The sequence below is a fragment of the Delphinus delphis genome, chromosome 16 (genome assembly GCF_949987515.2).
Source record: "Delphinus delphis chromosome 16, mDelDel1.2, whole genome shotgun sequence".
NCBI lineage: Eukaryota > Metazoa > Chordata > Mammalia > Artiodactyla > Delphinidae > Delphinus > Delphinus delphis.
Window position 1 is genome coordinate 24,677,632 of NC_082698.1, and position 21,869 is coordinate 24,699,500.

A 21,869-nucleotide genomic window follows, 5' to 3' on the forward strand; every position below is an offset into this window, starting at 1 on the left:
ATCCATCGGTCATTCATTTGTCTCCCAAGACCTCAGCACTCTGCGTGTGGTCCTGGACCAGCAGCATCTGTGAGACCTGGGAGCGCGTTAGAAATGCAGAATCCCGGGCCCTAGCCCAGACCTGCTGTGTCGGAGGCTGCATTTTAACAAGCTCCCCTGTTGATTCACAGGTGCTAATTACAGAAGCAAACTCTTCTCATGGTCCATCTAAAGTCCACAGTGGTATTTTTTTCTCACCTTACTTGTCCTCCATAATTTTCAGAGCTAATAGAAAAAGGCTTTCCAAAGCGCTTGCTAGCTTTATTTTTTTTCTTCCCAAATACCTGGATTCTGTCTTGGATAACCACATTTCTTCACTGCTCTGCTTCCTGTGAATCTCTCCAAATCACTGATTTTAAGGAGGTCAGTAAAGGAAGAGAAAAGTTAAGTCACAGAACATTTTTTTAAAAATGCAAATGACATCAGTTATAATCCTCTCAAGGTTGGAAGCCAAGTCTTCTAAGTTAGCAGTTCCTTACATTTTAGGGGTGGAGGTGGGGTTTGGAGCCCAAAGATCCTTTTCAGAATCTGATGAAAGCTATAAACAAGTTTTCCCAGAAAATGCCACACATGCCCACAAACTCAGTGGTCAGATAGCATCCAGGACTCATGATCAGCCCTCCTCCAAGCCCGTCTTTGCCTTTCTGTTCCCTCCACCCCAGGTTAGGAACCTGTGTGCAGTCTTGTAACCAAGAAATCAAGAGTCATTTCTCACAGGCACATTTATTATTTGAATGCCATGGTCATTCCTAACACGGTCCTCCAAAGAATGTCTCGGGCTTTAGAGGTTGAAAGTCACAAGAAGGTTATGACACTGTGCTTTTTCCCACTGTGACTTGTTTGCCAAGCCATGTCTTCAACAATGTGATTGTTGCAAATATGAGATCTGTGAGGACTTAGTCAATAGATGTTCCTGCACATGCACGTGGCTGTTCCACAAGGTCCCTGGGGGCACATCTACTTCAAGCCCTGTCCCAAGTCCACACACAGGCTGGACTGGACTGGGCTCCTGCAGTTGAAAGGCTCAGTCAAAACATGTGTTCTCGGTGTTTGTATTTCAGGAGACGTGAAGACCGTGTCCGCAAAGGGCAAGGCTGCCTCTGCAGGTGAGTAAGACCTGGGCCCTGCAGTGACTGGAGCAGAAAGGGCTGGTTATGGTGAATGGAATAGATAACGGCCCCCTAGCCTGGAGCCAGGGCGTGCACGAGCCCCCCAACTCTACAGATCTTCCCCAAAAGCCTTCAGTGGGAGCGGGGTGGAGGGCGGGAGAGGGGCTGGCTGGGGGCTGGAGCAGGGCTGCTGAAGGAGCTTAGCTCAGGAGATGTGCTCACGGGCCACACTGCCCCTGCTGGGTGCCCATTGTCTGCCCTTAGCTGCAGAGCCTGCCAGCATGGCAGGAGCAGCACAGCAAGGCTACTGTCGTGTCTTACAAACCACTCCCCTCCCCCCACCCACACGGGCTGCAAGGTGACACTAAGACCACACACTTCTCCAGTCGTTTACACTTTCCTCACTTGCTCCCATAATCTGTGAGAGAAGCAGATCAAGGGGTATCAGCCCATTTTAGATACTAAAAACAACACTTTCACTGAAACTAAAAAATAAATAAAAATAAAAAGCTTCCTGACCACCCCTTAAGAGCTGAGTGTAGTTCTAGGCACTGTGGGGATTACAAGGAAAGAGCCATGTGAACTGAGACATGAAGATGAGAATTATTCAGCTTTGGGCATAATAAAATGCAGGAGGTTGTAGCAGATCCACGTTCATAACCAAGGATTTTAAGCCTGGTCGTAACTGCTACATCCTCTGCTAATTACTCTACGTGCCTTATCTCATTTCATTCAACATCCATCTCATGAAGAAAGGTCAGCTTTGAACTCTATTTTATAAAAAATGAAACAGAGAGGTTAAGTGACTTTCTCTGGGTCACACAGCTCAAGGCCAGGATTGTCAGACCTCCACTCTTCACCAGCCACAGCCCTGTGTTTTTTCCAGGAGCCACTCAGGAACCTGAAAGCCCCACTCACATTCACTCAGGCCCACAGGAAGGCACCAAAAGTTGGAGAATTTGGAGGGAAGAGGGCAAGAGCTGCCTGCATTCACCTTACCCTTGCCCTCTCTTCCACAGACTTCTACGGCTACAACCGCCACCGTGGGGGCGGCAGTAGCAGCGGCAGGGGCGCCGGCAGTGGGGTCTCCGGTGGAGGCGGCAAGGGCTCGTGGGGGGCAGCGCCAGCCTGGTGCCCCTGCGGCTCCTGCTGCAGCTGGTGGAAGTGGCTGCTGGGCCTGCTCCTCACCTGGCTGCTGCTCCTGGGGCTGCTCTTTGGCCTCATCGCTCTGGGTATGTGGTGATGGCAGCCCCGCTGCCTGTTCCGAAGGGCAAGAATCAGTGAATGTCCCAAGCGTCAGGGGCCAAGGTCCAGAGATCATGGGTGCAGACCCCATGTTACTGCAGATGAGAAAACTGGGCCTCCAGGAGGCATCTGGCCAAGGTCCCATGGCTGCTCCCTGGCTGAGCTGGGACTCCAAGGCAGCTCCTCGGTCCTGGCCCCGGGCCCCAACCCCGTGGCATCCTGCTCTAAGCACCTGGCTGCCCTTAACAATCAGGCCAGGCCTTTCATAGCCTTTTTACTTTCCACGTTCTGTTGGCCCTCACACCAGCTCCTGGGAGAGAGGGCCAGCTTTGTGACCATCTCAGATGATGGCCAGGCGTCTTCAAGGCTCGGTTCCGAATTTGAGTAGCTTATCCTGCTGGTAGCCACGACAGACTGTCTCCCCCAAAATATGCCAACAAAATGTCCCCATGGCATGAAGAAGCCGCCACGGACTCCAGAGCCCCCTTTTCAGGCTCCCCTGGAAGCTTGGAAGGCACTGGCTCGGGGGCCCCTGTGCTGACACTGCCTCCGTGTGTCCATTTCAGCCGAGGAGGTGAGGAACCTGAAGGCACGTGTGGACGAGCTGGAGAAGGGCAGGGGCAGCATGTTCCTTTACAACAAGAAGATGGAGAGGACCAGCCAGGACTCCGTGCAGGGTGTCGCGCCGAGGCTGGGCGAAGGTGTCGGCAAATCTGGGCTTGACGGCTACAGTCAGGAAGACCTATGGCAATTCATGAGGGGCAAGCTGATGGCAGAACAGGAAAACGGTGAGCACATCGCAAGGCAAAGGGCCAGTGGCTCCCGGTCCCGGCTCCTGTATGTGGCGTGGCACCCATTTAGGGCACTCTCAAGCACCCCTCATTCAGCCCTCTTGACAGCCCTGGGAGGGAGGGAGGGAGGGAGGACCCGTATTGCTATCCTGTTTTACAGCTAGTAAAACTCAGACCTGGGGAGAATTGCCCATGATCAAGATCACACAACCTGCACACTTTAGAATCAGATGGCTAGTCCTAGCCTCTGTTTCTTCCTACTGTACCACAGTGATCCCCTTCAAATGTGTGTGTGCATGTGTGTATGTGTGTGTGACACAGAAGATGTGCGGCTAACTCAGGCTTTGCTGTCTCTTGTAGGAAATCTCCGAGGAAACCCTGGCCCTAAAGGTATCACAGTGGATGGAGCCCTTTCCCTGCTCTCATTTCCTGCACTTGGAGCTGGGTTTTCTGGGAGGATCAGAAAACTTCTCTTTTTTGCACATTGAAGGATGAGCAGTGGAAAGATCTTACAGAATCTGTTGGGAGGGTTGAGAATTGGCTCTACAGTCAGAATATCTTAGAATGAGAAGGGAACTAAGGCATCATCTAAGAGAGGCCGAGTGAGGTGCCTGAGAGACACAGACGGACACCGCGAGGAAGCTACACCACACGCCAGCGCACCTTGAAATGCCATTTACACGCTGTCAGCTGGCCTTAAGATACTAGGAGAGAATGGCCCTTGGGTTCTCACCCCATCTCACAGTTTTCATGTCTTTCTGATTTTAGGTGACATGGGAAGTCAAGGCCCTAAAGGTAAACAAAACCTGGAAAACTTTACCTTAAATATTAGCGAGGGTTGACAGTTTGAAGCAAGTGTCAGAAAACGCACCTCCCACTCCCCTGGCCATCTCCCCTTGTGGTAGGACCGGGAATTGCACACCCTCGGGCTTTTGGGACCCGGGGGCTTCACGGCAGAGCCAGGCTACATCTCTGGGGCAGCACGGTGGCGCTGGCCCCTTCTCAGGGATTCCCACGCCAGGGACCCTGAGGAGGCCTGCATCCAGGGCCTGCATCTCCCCCAGCTGCAAAGGGCAGCCTGAGGGCCTGCTACTGCACAACCCCTGGGGAGATTTCGAGAAATACAGATTCCTGGGCCCTGCCAGGAATCAGATGCTCTGGGGACGGACCCCCTCCCCCCAGGTTAATTCTGATGAACCAGGTCAGGAATCACCGATCCAGGTGAGAAGCCTGCTCTCAGGGGTTTTGGCCCAGGTAGGCTGGGAATAAAAGCCACCAGTCAGGAATGGAGCACCTGGAGGGGGGGATTTCAGTAGGAGCAACACCACCTGCCTTCAGGGGAAGTAGGGGCATCTGGCAGGGAGACAGGACATAGTCACAGGAAAAGGTGCCCCTCAGTGTTGGTTAGCTGGGGGACAGTCACCTGCTAACTTGGGTGGCACAGTGTCGCTGTAGGAAACTGATACATGTCCTCAGAAAAGTGGTCTGACACTCACTGGGACAGGCCTAGGGGTGGCAGGAAGATCTTTCCAGTCCCAGTGACCACAGAAGTGCCCCTCGATCTAGCTGAGTGGGATTCTCAAGATTCGGGGTATGTGGGAATTGCTGGAAGATTCTGGGCTCTACTCCCAGAGCCTCTGAGGAGCAGGTGTGGGTGGGGCCATGAGCCTGTGGCCTGGATCAACCCCGGGTGGTTCTGAAGCCAGGGCTGCACAGAGCATTCTGAGAATCACTATTGGGAATGACAGGGTCACCCCTCTCTCCTTCCCAGGGGATCCCGGTGCAGGAATTGGGGTTCCTCCACTTGGTGGCCCTCAACTTCAGGATTCCCTGCCCCGACACGCACACCCTGGGTCACCGCCTCAGCCCCACTTCCTCAAGGCTCCAGCTTGCAGGTCCCACACTCCTCCTGACTGTAATATAGGATGCCCAGTCAAATGGGAATTACATATAAACACTAAATCGCTTGTCACTATAAGTAAAAGTTTATTCAATGTTTTCCTGCAATTCAAACTTAGCTGAGAGTCCCATGTTTTTACTTGCTAAATTTGGCGATCCCACCTGAATTCCACTGGTGGCTCCTTAGGTGACCCGCCTGAGTCCTCTGGCTGACTTTTTTCTCTCTCTTCCCACAGGAGATCGAGGCTTCCCTGGGACTCCAGGTGCGTAGCCTCTGGTGGTTCTGCTGAGGTTGCAGGCTGCCCGGTCCTTGCTCCGGGGGTTTGGGAGGAAAGCAGGGCTGAGCTATTCTTGTGTGTCCACAGGTATCCCTGGGCCCTTGGGCCACCAAGGTCCGGAGGGACCAAAGGGACAAAAAGGCAGCGTGGGTGAGAACCGCTTTTCTGTTCACTTATTCCCTCATTCATTCATTCAGTAAATGTTCGTTAAGTGCCTGCTGTGTGTCAGATCCTGTTTTCGGTGCTGGGGAGACGTGGTGAACAAAACAAAACCCCTGCCTACTTTTGGGTGGAGATAAACAATAGACATGATAAATAAGTGAAGTACATAGAGGGAGGAAGTGGCTCGTGAAATGGGAACACAGAGCCCAGTGGAGCCTTGGGAGGGCTGAGGGGTAATTGAAAATAGGGCTGGCAGGGAAGGCCTTGCTGAGAAGGTGACATTTGAGCAAAGAAGTGAAAGTGGGGCGAGAGCCAGGCCTGAGGAGATCTGGGGGAACCTCTAGGCAGAGGGAGCAGCTACACGCCCTGGGGCAAGCGTGTGCCCGTGGGTCCAGGAGCTTGGGAGGGAACAGGAGGAATGGGGGCGGGTGCTGGAGCCCACTGAGAAGGCAGAGAGTCGAGAGGGAGGGACCCTGGAGGCCTTGCGAGGGGTCAGCTTTTACTCCCAGTGAGTAGAGAAGCCATTTGCAGGGCAGGTTGGGGCAGAAATGGGACACGATCCACTTGCCTTTTCAAACTCTCTGGCTTCTGCTTTGAGTCTGGGCTACAGGAGAGAGAGAGAGAGGTAGGGAGTTGGGTGTGGATGCTCCAGGCAGGTGTCCCGCCAGTGAGGTGCTGCCTGGGGCGTCCTTCGCGACCCTAACTGAGATGGACATTCCTGTCTTTAGGAGAGCCTGGCATGGAGGGACCCATGGGCCAGAGAGGGCGAGAAGGCCCCATGGGGCCTCGCGGTGAACCAGGGCCTCCTGGGTTTGGAGAGAAAGGAGACAGAGGTAAGACGTGATTCCTTCACCAGGAGGGTTAGCTGCGTCCACACTTCCTTCTTTCATCATTCTCCCTCCCTCTGTCTTTTACTAGCATTAGCTGAGCACCTGCCTTGAGCCAGGGGCTGTGCTGGGCCCTGAAGAGACTGTGGTCTAATGAGGGGGCGTGGGCTGGGCTGTGCGTTCAAGCCTGGGGCTAAGACCCCTGCAGTCTGAGTCCACAGAACATGGTCACAGGGAGAAATGATCTTCCTGGGAGGGGGTGGGGACGAGACAGGGCTGAGGTGGAGAGCTCAGGGCAGGGCCTGACGGAAGACAGAGTGGGGTGCCTGCCCTGGAGCCTCTCATGGCTGGAAGGAGGCGGGGGAAGCTTCAGGCACCAGCCCAGCCCTGGAGGGAGCTGGGAAGATGTTGCATTAGGTACTTAACCGTGAGCCTGCTTTCATCAGGGGAACTGAAGCACAGACACCAGAAATCCTCTCAAGGCCAAAAGATCGTGAGCAAGAAGCTTTATTTTTAGCTTCACTCTTAAAAATATTACTCAACCAGGCAACAAATATTTATTGAGCACCTACTGGGTGCCAGAATTCATGGAATATAAAGACTCTGGAGGTAGGAACTGAAGGTGTTTTGCTGATTCTTGGCCTCATGGAGGCCCCAGTGGATCAGAGACCACTGGCAGGGTGGGAAGTGTTCCCTCCACCCTGCAAATGACACCACTGGGCTGGGTGGGCAACCAAACTGGGGGTACCCTCTCAAAGTGCTTATTTCTCCCCAGGGGATGCTGGTCAACCGGGCATTCAAGGCCCACCTGGTGTCCCAGGTTCTGTGGGTCCCAAAGGTAAGCCAGGTACCCAGACTGTACCCAAGTTTGCCACAACCAGGATGGATCTCAGAGATCCAGGCGCTGGGATCCCAGATGGTCCTAACCCACGGTCCCAGGCCTGTGTGTGGTCGACGGGCCCACAGAGGGTCCCCCCACAAAGAAATCCCTGGGCATCAGGATCGGGGCTGTATTTTTGGCTCTGTGGTGAATTTGGGAGTCACGTTTCCATCTCTCTTTGATGGCCCTGTTATGTGGCCCCTAAGTGGGGGGATGGATCTGGAAATCAGAAGTCAGACAATTTCCTTGCTGGCTAGGGCCGAGATGCAAACGTTTGAGAGCAATATGTCTGGACAAGCCAGGCAAATGGGGCCTTCTCACAGTGTGACGCCCATCTGGTCCACTCTCCTCCCTGCCCCTGCCCCTACCCCAGCTCAAATGTTTGACCGGGAAGGAGCAAAGGGTCTCTTGATCCCAGCAGCTATAGTTTCCTGCCTAAGGAGGACTTTGCACTGGGATCACTCCTGGACCCACTGGCTCTGGGGTCCTGGTGTGCGCACACAGCCCTCACCTGGGGGTGCGTGCCCCACCCCTTACACCTGCAACTCACCATGGGGTCAGTGTCCCTGGCCTGTACCCGACCCATCTGATCATCGTTGTCGTGTTGTCCTCCTCAGGTTCTAGCGGTCTTCCTGGCCCACAGGGTCCCCCAGGTCAGTAGCCTTCTTCTCATAAATACACGCTATTTCTGGGGAAAAGAGAGGGATGTTAAATGGAGAAACAAACATTTTTAAGCAAATGAAGCAATTATAAAGAGAGCCTCTAAGAGACACAAAACTCACATCTGCACGTGTGTCCCCTGCGGCTGAGGCTGGTACCGATGGGTCCCCTGAGATCTGTTCTGACCTGACTTGGGGCACGAGGCCCTCCAGCAGCTTCAGCAGCAGGCAGCTCCCAGCCTGCCTTGATCTGAGCAAAGCGCCTGCCTCACCTGGTCCCCTGTGGGCCGGAGCTTGTCCTGCTGTCCTGGGAGTCTTGAGCTGCAGCCCACTCTGTGATGCAGGCCAACGTCTCTGCCAGGGTCCCATGAGGGGTCCTCATCCCCGGGCCTGGTAATCTCAGGGACAAGGAACCTGCACCAGGACGATGTAGCAGGGACATGGGGAGGAGTCTGTGAACAGCAGCCCTTGACTTTTACTCCAGGGAGTGTGTGTGCCTATGTGTGTGTGTACATTTGTGTGCCAAATAGGTGTGTGTACGTGTTGTGTGTGTGTGTGCCGTGTGCATGTCCATCCCTTCCAGAGCTGGGGACACTCATCCACCCACGTGGTTTCCTCTGTGTGCAGGCTCTGTAGGTCGCCAAGGGCTCCGAGGTGAAGTGGGACTCCCTGGCATCAGAGGTAAGCTGGGGGAAGGGGTTAGAGGGAGGGGACATCACCTTGTAGATGCCACTCACTTAAGAAGGAGGTCTGGGGGACTTCCCTGGCGGTCCAGTGGTTAAGACTCCATGCTTCCAACGCAGGGGGCACGGGTCAAACCCTGGTCAGAGATCTAAGATCCCACATGCTGTGTGGTACAGCCAAAAAAAAAAAGGAGGAGGTCTGGGGGGACAGGGTCTGGTGGATATGCCAACAGCCTGTGCAGGCCAACAGGTGCATGAGGGGAAGAGGCAGTCAGGACTGGGGAGGAGCCTGTCTTCAGACACAGACTCTGCCCCTTGTTGGTCGTCCCTACCAAGGCTCTTTACACTAAGGTGTCCATTTCCTTTTCAGGTGACAAAGGACCTATGGGACCACCAGGACCCAAAGGTATGCTTCTCCTGCTGCTGCCCGGACAACACCACAGCCTGCTGACTCCTGGGAACCCAGATGTGACCCCTGTCCTGGTGTCCAAAAACCCATATGACTTGGCTCCTGGACCCTGGGGCTGGGAGGGATCTGAGATTCTAGTCGAACCTCTCAGGGAAACTGAGGCACAAAGAGGAGAAACAGTACCAGCGTCACAATGCTCGGGGTGGCCCTCGGGGTGGCATCGATGCAGTACTGAGGCTTCTCCCCTCTAGTGTGGTCCCCCTCTTGCCCACAGCACCCACTGGTGTGACAGCAGGGCCTGGGTCAGTGTGTGGGTGGGCCCTGACCAGGAAGAGATCTATCTAGTGTGCCTCTTGGGCTTTGTTAATGCTGAGTTCTTGCCAACATTCAGCTGACAGCAGCTTACAGGTGCAGTGGGAACCGTTCTGCAGCCCGGGGTCCCTCTTACTGGGTGAGATTCTTTTCCTTGCTTCTGACTGACGCTTCTTTCCTCCACCCCCCCCAACCCCTGCCCCATTTTTATTTTAGGTGACCAGGGTGAGAAAGGACCCCGAGGCCTCACAGGTCAGTCCCACACAGGAATCTACTGTGATCCACTAAAGACTTTTTGTAAATCCATTGGGTACTGGAGATGGGGGGAAAAAATACAGAAGTAGGAGACCGAATCTCTGTCTAAAACCTTCAGGGGACTTGCAATCTAGAAAAAAGCAGGACAAGATAAAATAAAGCCCGGAATGGAGTATAAGCCAGCATCAGCATGTATGGTCCAGACAGTAAATGTTTGGGGCAGAAAAGGGAGCTTATGATTATCTCTGATTCTTTTGAAGAATTGAGTTGGGAAAATTAAGCTCTTCCCTAAGTGGCAGAAAGTTTGCCCTACTTGTATCCACTTACCTCCTGCCAACTTGCATGATTACAAAGGAATTTGACAGTACTAGTGCTTTGGCTACAAGGGCCAGCTTTTTGTTGCCAAGGAAATAAGACTCATACACAGGCCCCTTCAGACCAGGTGTGGCCTCTGGGCCAGTCCGTGCCTGCTGCCGGGGGTGGGAGGCCTGACTTTAGAATCAAAGCTGACGCTGTGTCTCCAGCCTCTGGTTGGCACACCAAGCTCCTCTGGTTGGGGAGGTGGCAGGCCTGGGGGTGGCCGGGAGAGTAGAGTGTTCTACCACTGTCAAGCTCCTCCAAACACCTAGTCCATTTCCTTTGCAGGCGAGCCCGGCTTGAAAGGTTTACCTGGTGCTGTGGGCGAGCCCGGGCCTAAAGGAGCAATGGGTGAGTGTCTCACAGCAGCAGACACCATGGGTCTGCCCCGCCGCAGTCATCGTCATGGCCCTAGAGTTGAGATTCTCCTAGAGCTGCATCTCCCATTCTCTAATCTACCCACCCCCGGTAGAGGCTCCATTTACAGGCTGTTCCTGGATCTGGGCATCCCTCTTGGGGCTCAGAGAGCTGCTGTCTCTAACAGTTTCCTACTGCTCTGGAGGCGCTTGGCAGGATATGGTCCATTTGCCCCGGTTCCTGCCTCTAAGACCCTCAGGCCCTTGGGGAGGAGAAACAAGGGCTGAGGTTCTTTGGAACCCACGGAATTCCAGGCACAGCCCTGATACTCCAGGGTTCAGCCCTTTGGCTGACCCTTACTGAGGGACCTGTCAGCCAGGACAAGGAAGCTGGCTAAAGACCCCCCACGGGGCCAGGCATTTGACACCACATCCCAGAAGGGTCTAAGCCCCACCAATGGAGACGCGGTGCATTCATGATCTCATTCATTAACGAAGTGTTAGGAAGCGCTGATGGTGTGCAGGATGCTGTGCTGGGCGAGTAAGATGCCTTTCCTCCCTCGAGGGGAGATAAAGCTTGTGTGCGATGACAAGGGCCATGAAAGGTACAGGGTGCTATGCGGAAACAGTAGAGAGAGAAGTTTCTTCCAACCGGAAGGATGAAGGAGGTGCCTTTTCAGATGGTTCTAAAAAGTAAAGAAGATTTTAATCACATCAATTTAGAAAATGCCACACAGAGACATGAGTGAGGAAAGACAAAGAGGTGGGAAAAAGCAGGTGGGAAGAGCTGGCCCCCGAAGGACATCACTGTGGACAGAGGTTAGGGTGATGCTTACAGCAGAGGAGACAAGACCTTGGAGAATCTTGACCTCCAGGACCTGGACCAAATGAGGCCGACGTGTATTGAGCATCTGGTGTGTGCGAGTCCTGTGCCGTCGATGTGGGAGATGCAGTGGGGGCCATGGAACAGTTCTCAGCAGGAGAAGAGGCATTACTGGTTTAGGAGGAGAGGGCAGGAAGGCTTCACCCTGCAGGTGTGACAACGACAGGGCTTCTTCCACGTCTGATGGCTGCAGGAGGGGATGCATGGGTGCCCCACCTAGGAGACAGCTTGGGAGGCTATAACGCAGTGGAGGGAGGGAGTCCCAGAGTAGCTCCCAGAGTCACTGATGAACTTGCATCTGCTTTCCTAGGACAAGCTGGCCCCGACGGACACCAAGGCCCAAGAGGTTGGTCACTCAGCTGCTCTCCTCACTCCCCCGGCCCACCACTGCCCCCACTGCCCACGTCCCAGCGCTCAGCCCCCAGCCCCCCGATCACAAGGCCAGAGGGCGTACATCACGGGGAGGTGTGCAATCCCGGTCTCATCCCCCTCCTCCCTTCCACCTGCCAGCAAGTTACTCAGTAAAACCCCAAGAGACCATTGGCTCCGATGCGTTGGCTGGTCAGCGTGCCTAAAAGGCAAACGTTTCCGCGTTGGTCATGCTTTCTCTAGGGGAACAAGGTCTTCCAGGGATGCCCGGAATCCGGGGCTTACCAGGACCTTCTGGAGACCCAGGAAAGCCAGGTAACAGAGTGGGAAGCGTGTGTGTGTGTGTGTGTATGTACCTTCCCTAATCCATTTTCCTCTAGCAGCTCATTAGGAAAATGCCACAACTGCTGGCTTGAGCCTTGCACAGCGGCTGTGAGTCCTGACACCTGAGTCACCAAGTCTGGCAACTTGGAAAAGAGAGATCAACACTGAAAGCAAGGAGTTCTAGAAAGGGGCAAGGAGTCTCCCAAAAATGCCAGTTTATCACCACCTCAGTGTCTGGGTCCCCTGTGGACCCCCTTGGGCCGTGCCTGGACCCTCGCCAATAGCCACCAGCCTGGGGAGATAAGCCGTTGTTAGGGTCTCCACCAAAGGCCTAGCAGGAGCAAGATCCTCAGGGCTGCAGGAGGAACAAATCAACACAAGCCCAGAAAGCCGGGAGGACGAGGTGGCAACCCTCAGGGGCCGATGAGGAACAGGGGGCCCCTGGGCTCCTTTGGTGGGCGCACAGATGGAGAGCACCCAGCACCCTGGGGGCAGCATTAGGGCTCAGTGAGTGTGTGAACTTTTGGGGCTTGTAGCTCTCAGACACCAAAGGGTCTTGAGCCCAAATGGGCTAAGAACCATCCCCTGATGGAGCAGTGAGTCAGAAAACTGCTCTCGTCCAGGGCTGCGAGGACCCTGGAGTCTGGCTGCCCCAGACACGGGGTTCGTCCTCCTGCGCCCACCAATCCCTTCCGCCCACTCCTGCTGCTGAGGGGTCGGCTCCTCTGCCCTTCAACTCTCCTCTCATGTCTTCTACTCTCCGTAGGTCTCACAGGACCCCAAGGACCTCAGGGTGAGTCATCGGGTCACTGCCACTTCAAACGCCACCGCCAACCTCCCAGTCCCGGCATTCAGCAGATGCTCCTCCAGTCACCTCTCCTTCCCTCACTCCCCCAGCACAAATGGGTTCAGGTCATTCTGATGTGAGTCTTGAGAAACACCTTAGGAAGGAAAACTATGCACAGAACAATCTAGAAAGCCATTCTAGGAGAATGAGGTTAGGTCACGTGTGAATGCCGTCTGCCTGAGCCTGGTCCCCTTTGGTGCAGGGAGCCCCAAGAGGAGGCTCCAGGCCCAGGAGTCCCATTAGCCCCACAGAGGCCCACATCCCCTGTGGCACGGTAGGGAGTGGGCACTCATCTCATGCAGAAGGGCCCGGCCTCCCTGGGACAGCCCCAGTGTCAAAGCCTGTCCGATAGTTGGACAGTGTGCACCCACTTGGATTTGAGAAGCTGTCACCACACCAGCCCCAACTCCTAAAGGAAATTAGGCAAAGATGTAAAATAAAATCAAACAGCGTCTCCCCCCACCAGTTGAGCGCACAGGGATATCTTTCAAATGCTCCCTGTTGGAGTTGTGGACAAAAGCAAGAGGGGGTGTTGCATCAGATACAGGAAGCCCAGCCCCTACTCCCCCAGGCTGCAGGGCCGGTGGGTTACAATGGCTGCTTTGCAGGCTGCAGGGGGCTCATCACCCAGAGGGACTGGGATCCCCCAAAGCTGGACCTGTGAGCCTCTGCCTCCAGCCCAGCTGTTGCTCCATTTCCTAGAGAGGGAGAAGGGCTCAGAGCAAGAGGCTCCCTCGAGGGAGCTGGGCTAAGGTGGAAGGTTGAGCCAGGTGGGTCTGCAGGTTTCAGTCAGCAGTTGTGGCCTTGCCAGTGACAGAGCGCCAGGTGCTACCACAGGGGGTCTGGAATTGCTGGCTCTCAATCATCCTGACTGACTTGTTTTCAATCACACCAGGACTTCCTGGGACCCCCGGCCGACCAGGGGCTAAAGGTAAGTGATTTTCCAAATTAGACAGTCACCGGTCATTTTGGCAGGAGGGGAGGCATTGGCAGGAGGGAGGTCCCTGTGTGGCCAGAGCCTGGATCAATAGTGGCATCTAGTGGCTTCAGTGGAAGGCTGTGAGGCTGGGGAGCCAGGGATTCTTCTGACCAATTAAGCCCTGAGTCCTCAAGCCCCACCCTTCCCCCCACAATCCAGAGCCTCGCTTTGGTGCCTGGCTGTCTCCAAGCCCTCGATGGAGGAGGATCTGCAAGGGTGCTGTCCCCACCGCTGACTCTGTAATGCCCCCCACGAGTGCCCTGTCCCCTCACTTAGGCGTGGTCCCCCCATGATGTGCCTCTTCCCTGGGACAAGTGTTATGGTCCACACAGGCCTCAGTGTAACGGGGACACTGCCACCCCCTTTCTGAGAGGGGGCTTTGATGCAGGCAGGGAGGAGCCTCTCAGATGTTACTAAGAGGCCAAAGTCAGAGTTCTCAGAGGGGCATCCTCAGGACTCAGACCCTTACATGTAGGGCGACATTCGCATCCGGTTCTGGGCCATCAGACCCCAACCCCGAGCCAGTCCAGGAAAGGGGCTGCTCAGGGATGGTCCTTCTCCTTCTGTCCCTGTGACCCCACGTTCCTGAACCCTGACGTTCGGTGGAGCTGCCCTCTGTCACTGTCACCTTGCGGGGGGCGGACCTGCTTTCCAGAAACTATGGCTAACAACGGGTTGGGCCAAGGAGTTCTTTCAAGAACATCCCAGGCAGACTCGTCTCTGGGTCCACAGATCTGCTCACAGATTGATGGCATCTTTAGTAAAAGATCAGAGGCTTGGGGATTCTCGAGGAGAGACACCCTGCCCTTCTCCAGGGCCTGTGACTTTCTGTCCAGTGTGCACAGAGGTGGATATCGTACCTGACACTGGATTGTGTTCCAACAAAAAGAAAGTCAAGTGCTTTCTCTTGGCCTTGACCTTGAGGGGCTGGCAGATTGCAAGCTTCCCCAAAGGGGGAAATCAGTATCACCCCTCAGCGTGTGGATGACTGAATTGCCCACAGGCCTTGGGAAATGACAAAAACGTCCCAGAAGAATCTCCAGTCAAGGGTTTTTCCATCCTCTACTTCACTCACTTGGTTCTGCAGAATGTGGATTTCCATCGTGACAGCCTTGGGAAAGTGTGAATCTGACATTCCCTTCTTGGAAGTCCTCCATGCACATTCGCATTTTCAACCCTCTAAGACACAAGGCAGAGAAGAGATCTGTTAACCTTTACATGACTCGGAGTTTCCCAGACCACGGAACCCCCTCTTGACTCTGTGTAGACCCTACTACTGTCCCAGGGAATTAGCACCTGAGGGGCACTGGGAACCAGGCTCTACCCCACAGGCTCACTGCCTCTGCTCTTTGACCTCTCAGTGCTTTTTGCACCTAAAGCAATTCCTAGTAAGAGCCTGCAATGCCCAGTGTGGGAGAAGATAGAGTGTGGGAGGGGGAACAGCTCCTGAGTCAGCTCATTCTGGCCTCACCACCAGGCAAACTCTCCAACATCCACAAATGAAGCCCCTTCGCAGAGTCCCAGCTTCTTCCAAAAGCTAATGTGGGCCAAGAAGATTGATGCTCGAGCCTCCAGGGTCTCCAGTGCAGAGATTGGTGCTTAATGCATCCTGTATGCTCCCCTTCAGTTCATTAAAATGCCTTCAGCCTGAGGGTCAGAAGCCCAGGAGTGGGTCTCAGATGCAATCAGAAGCCTTGAAAATGATTCATTGAGCCACTAATTGATCCTGGGAATAACCACTCTCCTTTGCCTCCCCTCCCAGGTGAACCGGGAGCTCCAGGCAGGATCGTGACTTCAGGTAGGTAGACCCTGCACTGTGTACAGGGCGTCCGCCCTGGCTCTGCCTCAACACCCTGCAAGTCCGCGGGCTCCGTGCTTTGGGCAAGGTGCAGTGCTGAATCTTCCAGTCAGAAGTGAGGAGGGTCGGGGGATTTCAGACGTAATACTGGCCCAACCTGGCCCACAGCCTGGCCTGGGTCCCCTCTGAGCGAGGAGAGGGGGGCTCAGCGTTCAACGTGCCTTCTGTTTTCAGAGGGATCATCGACTCTCACTGTCCCAGGTCCCCCGGGACCTCCTGGAGCCATGGGACCTCCAGGACCTCCAGGTGCCTCAGGTCAGTCTGTTTTCTTGCTTTGCCCCAGATCAGCATCAGGCCTTGCTTGCATCTGACTATAGCAGCATTCGCTCAAATCCTGAAACCCGGGCCGGAACCCGGGGAAGAGTAGGAAGGGGCTGAGAAAGCCCCTCCCAGACAGCCTGCTGAGCCCTGATCACTCCCCAGCAAGTATTCTAAGCCCTGCATGGCATTGCTTCACTAGGTCCCCGCAGTACCATTGGAGGCTCGAGCAGGCAAATGACACGCCTAAGGCCACACGGATAAGAAATAGCAGAGTCAGGGTTCGGCCCAGGTCCTTCTGCCTCCAGAACCAGTATTGATTGTCAGAGTCAGTCCTCAAATTGTTTCCTCTTGGAAAACAACTTGATAATATGCATCAAGAGCAACAAAAGTGCGAGGAATCTATTTGAAGCAAATAGCCCCAAATTGTCCAACAATAATGAGACGGCTACAAAAATATGAAGACTTAAAGTTGTTAGCAGATAACAGTGTTATTTAAAAGGGCAGGTGACACAACGTTGTAAATCAGCTATACTCCAATAAAAAATTTTTTTAAAAATAAAAGAGCAGAATACTAGATAATGTGTGCTCTGTAGTTGCAACTATATTTATATACGACAAAAAAATGCTGGAAGGAAATACAACAAAATGCCTGTAAGTTAAAGAATTGTGGGTGATACTTTTTTCTATTTATCCAAAATGGCTGTTTTTTTATATCTATTTTTTAATTATTTAAAATGTTTGTGTGTAATATGACCAATGCAAGTGTGGATCGGTCTTCCCTCCTGATAAACTCCAGGGAGACTGGGGACACTGGGGGTGTTTAGAAGTCCCTAACCATCGGAGGACAGTGTCAGAGAGGGCAGTCCTGCCCATCCCAGGGGCCCCAGTGCCTGGCAGAGGAATTCTCACTGGAATGGACCACAGGGCTGGTCTCAAATTGCTTATTGCTTTCAAATAAGCAAGATGACCTCTTTGGGCCACTGTTCCATGCCTTGTGAGGAAGGTACTTAATGTACCCAGGCACCTGTCTTTTCTTCAGTTCTTTCTAGAACTCTGCCCCTAGAGGTGTGATAAAACCTTTTCTTCCCCAACCCCATTTCCAGGTCCCATTGGCCCAGCTGGTCTCCCAGGACAGCAAGGTATGTCACACCCTGAAAGAACGCATGACTGTAGGCTGTGGAGAGCTTCCTTCCTGGGGTGGCCCTGCACCCCATCTTTAAGTGAGAGATGTGCATGTTGGGAAGGGAGGTGAGGGGCCACCGGGCTCTTCTCCAAGGCCCCGGCAAGGCCTCCGTAGCCAGAGGAGACACCTCGTCCCACCTTCTTCCATGTTTCTGAGAAGGTAGGGGTCCTCCCGAAAGGGAGATTGAGGCTCTTGGGTCAGGATCAAGCTCAGCTATCTTCACAGGCCTCAGGCCTCTGGTGACCAGATCCTGAGAATCGTGTCACTGTCCAGCAACTTATCCAAATATCAAAACACGGACTCCAGGTCCTCCTGGGGTGTGTCTCGCTCCCAGCCAACACTCTGGCCCCGCCCACAGTCAGCTCAGCCCCGCCCACAGTCAGCTCCACTTGGCCCTGCCCCACCCCGAGCACCTGGGCGGCTCCAGAGAGAAAGCACTGACAGCTGCAGGCGGTGTCCCCCAACTCTGTGTCCTCCCCACAGGCCCGCGAGGGGAGCCAGGACTTCCTGGTGAATCGTTCATGGGCAGCAGCAGCTCCATCTCTGAGGTCCTCTCCGCCCGTGAGTGCCACCTTGTTCTCCGGGACAGGTGACACAGGGGTGGGAGTGGGAGAGGTGGCCATGCACTGGGGCCTGCGGCAGCTGCACCAGTGAGTCATCGTGAGCCCCAGTGTAAGGATGGCCAGGTCCTCTCGCTGAGAAGGAACAGCAGGGGTTTTATCAGCTGTGGAGGATGAGTCACAGGGGATGGCACAGCTGTCAGAGAGGCTCTCCGGATTCCAGGAGGCCTCTGAACCCAGCCCTGTGAGTGTGACTGGAGGAGTCCTGAATCCCCCACACCATGAACAACGACAAGGGTCCCTGGGTTCTCAGCCATAGGCCCGGCCTAGGAGCGCTGACTCCTGGGTCCTCCGGTTCCCAGAGTCCTTTAAAGAACCCAGGCAGAGATGCCGCTGGGCCTCCCACCTGGGCACCTGGCCACCTGAACAGCAAAGACAACGCTAGCCCTGGTCTAACAGTCACCACGTGCCAGGCGCTCTGCCTTGTCGTCCCACCGAGTCTGCACAAGGCCCTTGTGATGTAGGTCTTGGGCCTCTGGTTTACAGTGGAGGAAGCTGAGGCTGAAAGGTCAAGAACTTGCCCACAAGCTGGCAGTGATGAGGCAGGATTTGAACTCAGGCTGTCTGACACCGAAGCCATGCTCTTAATCATCACTGCACACCCCCATCAGCCACCAGGGAGCTCGACTCAGCCCTGCCCTGCCTCTGAGCAAAAGGCATCTCTAGCAGAGGGGGTCTTGGAGGGTCCTGTGCCACGACCCATGACCCATGGCCTGGTGTGTGGGTGTGAGCACAAGCACCGAGGATCCTGGTGAGGGGTGAGGCTGGCGGAGAGCAGCCTCATGACAGCTTTTGCTCATTTCTGGTTTCTCCTTTCCACAGAGGGTCTTGATTTACGAGGTCCCCAAGGCCCACCTGGACCACCTGGGCCACCAGGTGAGCACCTCAGGGATCTTTGGAAGGTGGGGAATCTTGGGGGCAGGGGGCTCAAGGCACTTAGTGAGGAAGCCAAGATCCTGGGTTCAGCATTGCCTCTTCCTCACCCTCTTCTACAGGACCATCCATTCCAGGACCCCCAGGACCCCGAGGCCCAGCAGGTGAGAGCTAAGCAATGGGAGATGAGAGACGATGGGACCCAGAGCCCAGGCTTCTTCTGGGCCGGCTCTTAGGAAAGAGCTTCTCTGTCACTTCTGCTCCTGGGCAGAGTGTTCCTGGCCCACCTCTTGGCATTAATAGGTCTTGGGTGCTCTCTTACCTAGGGGAAGGCTTGCCAGGCCCACCAGGCCCACCAGGATCTCTCCTGACCAGCTCAGGTAATGCTGGGGAGTCAAGTCGCTCCTGTTCTCTACCTCAGCCCCAGCCCCAGCCCATGCCATGGTCATGGGCACACAGCCTTTCTGACCTACTCACCATGCTTTCTCCTTCTGACTTTCCACCGTGAGTGTGTTTGCATAAACTCCATGCTACCTGCTGTGTGGAGAGAAGGTAACTGATGCCAACCCAGCCACCCTGAGAATCCCTGGTTGCCCAGCCTGGGGGAGATCTGCCTTTGGGAAGCTTCTGGGCCAACTGGGGAGACCTAGTTCCTGTCCTCAGGGAGCCCAGCTCTGATAAAGTAGGTAGGACACATGCTCATGAAATGAGATAAATGCTGACAGTATAACATAGAAACATATGGAAATAACTTTAGAACATTCTTTAGCCCAGAACTTGTCTCTAGTAGAAAATTCATCCATCCATCCATCTATTGTCCACACTCAAAACTATTTCCTTCCTCTACAGAGACCTTCTTCTCTGGCCCTCCAGGCCCACCTGGCCCCCCAGGCCCCAAGGGAGAGCAAGGTGAGCACCGTGTCTTAGGGAGCGCAGGAGCCTGTGTGAACCCCAGCTGACCCCAGCTGACCCAGCTGGTGGCCGGGAGAGTTCTGATGAGGCTGGATGAGCGGGCCTTCACCCTCCTGCCCTATCCCATTAGGGGCTCAGCAGCCTGCAGCAGGGCGGGGGGCAGGGGGTCGGAAGCTCTGTCAAGAAGCCTTGTCCTTGTCCTGATGGGAGGAGAGGCACGAGGGGCCCTGGAGCCCCGACTCCTTCCCCACGGGCCCCTTGCAGTCACAGCGTCTGGGTGGGACCTGTCTCATGACTGTCTTCTCCTCCAGGTGCCCCAGGCCCCCGAGGACACCAAGGTAAATAGAACTGGCATCAAACAAACCTGGGGTAGGGGTGGGAGTGGCAAAGGCTGACCTTCCAAGATCCCTGAGCTTCTTGAGTTTGGTCCAGATGAGGGTAGATCAGAGCGTGTCTCTGATGGTTGAGAACTTACATGTGTGCGTGCGTGCGTATGTGTGTGCGTGTGTCTGTCTGTGCGGCAGCTCTAGATACCACCCAAGGGCCGGTGCTGCCCCAGCCATTGAATCTTGGGGAGCCTCGGGAGGGAGGTGGTGTCTTGGGCTGGGGCACGGGGAGAAGGAGGCCGGCACAGCTGACTGTTCCCTCTCTGCTGTGTCCCTCAGGCGAGCGAGGCCTCCCAGGGTTCTCAGCCTCAGGTAAGTGCTGAGCCCCCTGCTGCCGGCTCTGCCGGAGCCTCTCCCCACCTGGCTGACTGCCCTGTGTTGTTGGCCTCCAGGCTCCAGTTCTCTCGGACTCAACCTACAAGGACCGCCAGGCCCACCCGGCCCTCAGGGACCCAAGGGTGACAGAGGTCAGTGAAGGCGGGGAGGAGTGGGAGCAAGGCTGGCTCCCAGAGCCCGAATAGAGGGCAGCGAGTACTTGCTGATGCTACAGACTTGGAAGGAAGAAGAGGCTGAAGAGAGGAGAGCCTGGAGGGAGAAAGGGACGGGGGTGGGGATACAGTCTGCCCAGGGAAGCTGTGACACCATTGCAGAAATGAGACTGAGAAACATGGGACAGTTGTTGAGCCACAGCTGACAGTGTGGTTGAACTTGAGGAACCAGGGGAGGCTTCCTGGAGGAGGTGATGCAAACAGAGCTGCTTGTTTTGGATTCCAGGTGATCCCGGAGTCCCAGGGGCTCCCGGCATTCCCAGTGGGCCCTCTCGAGGTAAGAACCAAAGGTGCCCAAGTTCTTCTCTCCTTCTTCAAGCGAGGCTGATCGTGCCAGTGAGGATGTTAATTAACTAATTCATTCACTTATCCATGATTCAGTGTTGATGAGATACTTTCTCCACGTGCTGGGATCTCTGAACTGCCTTTAAGGAGGTTACAAGTTAGCGGGGGTGGGAGGGAAGGATGCCTGCACGATAAAGATGACTAGCGACGCCGATGATGAATGACGGCGAGAACAGAGCCTGGGAGCTAGGGGTTCAGGGGCGAGGGAGGCCATGTGGGCGGTGAGCAGGTTGCCGAAGAAAAGGGAGGGCTCGGCCTGGGAGAGCTCCTAGGAGCTCTTTGCCACTGTCTTAGTTCTCCTACTGAGAAAGAATCTCCCTCCTCAGACTGTAAAAGCATTGCCTGGGCTCCCTTGTTGGACCCCAGGGTGGAGAGACCAACTCAGAGGCTTTCTCTCCTGCAGGGGGATCGTCATCGAGCACCATGTTCATGCAGGGCCCACCAGGCCCACCAGGGCCCCCCGGGCCTCCAGGCTCCATCAGCAGCTCCGGCCTGGAGGTTCAGCAGTACATCTCTGACTACATGCAGAGTGAGTGCCCGGTGCCTGAGTGGGGCAGCGTGTGTGTGTGTGTGTGTGTGCGCGCGCGCGTGTGTGTGTGTGTGCGTGCGCGCGTGTCCACGTATTGATACATAGACTTGTCCTCACCCCAGCAGAGGCTCGTACACCCACATGCTCATCCACATGCACGTGCACGCGCGCGCACACACACACACACACACACTTTCATACTGGTGTGCACTCCCCCAACCTCATCCATGTGCTGTGGAGGTGACGGTGTGATTTCCACACATGTGGGCACCAGAGCTTTGTCAAATGGGTGGCTGACTGGAGTCTTGTTACTCTACAGCCATGGAGATCCACCTGGCCCAGCACAGAGTCTGCCTCAGTTTCTCCATCTATAGCAAGGGGAGTCTAGGCTCCCTGCTGGCCCTGCCTTGGCCCCTGTGTGGGATGGGTGGGTGCATTTCATCAAGTACTTCAGGTCACCTCTGTGGGGAGGACACGCCCTCTTGGGGACAAGCCTGACTTTGCTTTATTTCTTTGTTGGCAGGTGACAGTATCAGGTCTTATCTATCTGGAGTTCAGGGTCCCCCAGGCCCACCTGGTCCCCCCGGGCCTGTCACCACCATCACGGGTGAGACTTTCAACTACTCAGAGCTGGCCAGCCTCGTCGTGAGCTACTTACAGAGTAAGCCTCTCCCCAGCCCCTGTAATGACA

At 55.0% G+C, this 21,869-nt stretch overlaps 1 protein-coding gene across 1 annotated transcript in view; it reads left to right on the forward strand.

Moving 5' to 3' along the window:
- COL17A1 (collagen type XVII alpha 1 chain) overlaps positions 1–21,869 on the forward strand; it is a 51,446-nt gene that overhangs the window by 24,037 nt on the left and 5,540 nt on the right. The window contains exons 16-47 of the mRNA XM_060034128.1: positions 1,101–1,145; positions 2,168–2,380; positions 2,960–3,181; positions 3,545–3,574; positions 3,953–3,979; positions 5,320–5,346; positions 5,449–5,511; positions 6,252–6,356; positions 7,126–7,188; positions 7,848–7,883; positions 8,517–8,570; positions 8,943–8,978; positions 9,510–9,545; positions 10,194–10,256; positions 11,455–11,490; positions 11,757–11,828; positions 12,604–12,630; positions 13,580–13,615; positions 15,426–15,461; positions 15,696–15,776; positions 16,886–16,921; positions 17,449–17,526; positions 18,408–18,461; positions 18,581–18,622; positions 18,785–18,838; positions 19,308–19,367; positions 19,682–19,708; positions 20,036–20,068; positions 20,149–20,223; positions 20,531–20,581; positions 21,053–21,178; positions 21,702–21,839. Coding sequence (XP_059890111.1) covers positions 1,101–1,145; positions 2,168–2,380; positions 2,960–3,181; positions 3,545–3,574; positions 3,953–3,979; positions 5,320–5,346; positions 5,449–5,511; positions 6,252–6,356; positions 7,126–7,188; positions 7,848–7,883; positions 8,517–8,570; positions 8,943–8,978; positions 9,510–9,545; positions 10,194–10,256; positions 11,455–11,490; positions 11,757–11,828; positions 12,604–12,630; positions 13,580–13,615; positions 15,426–15,461; positions 15,696–15,776; positions 16,886–16,921; positions 17,449–17,526; positions 18,408–18,461; positions 18,581–18,622; positions 18,785–18,838; positions 19,308–19,367; positions 19,682–19,708; positions 20,036–20,068; positions 20,149–20,223; positions 20,531–20,581; positions 21,053–21,178; positions 21,702–21,839 — 2,082 coding nt within the window. The remainder of the gene's footprint in view (positions 1–1,100; positions 1,146–2,167; positions 2,381–2,959; positions 3,182–3,544; positions 3,575–3,952; positions 3,980–5,319; positions 5,347–5,448; positions 5,512–6,251; positions 6,357–7,125; positions 7,189–7,847; positions 7,884–8,516; positions 8,571–8,942; positions 8,979–9,509; positions 9,546–10,193; positions 10,257–11,454; positions 11,491–11,756; positions 11,829–12,603; positions 12,631–13,579; positions 13,616–15,425; positions 15,462–15,695; positions 15,777–16,885; positions 16,922–17,448; positions 17,527–18,407; positions 18,462–18,580; positions 18,623–18,784; positions 18,839–19,307; positions 19,368–19,681; positions 19,709–20,035; positions 20,069–20,148; positions 20,224–20,530; positions 20,582–21,052; positions 21,179–21,701; positions 21,840–21,869) is intronic.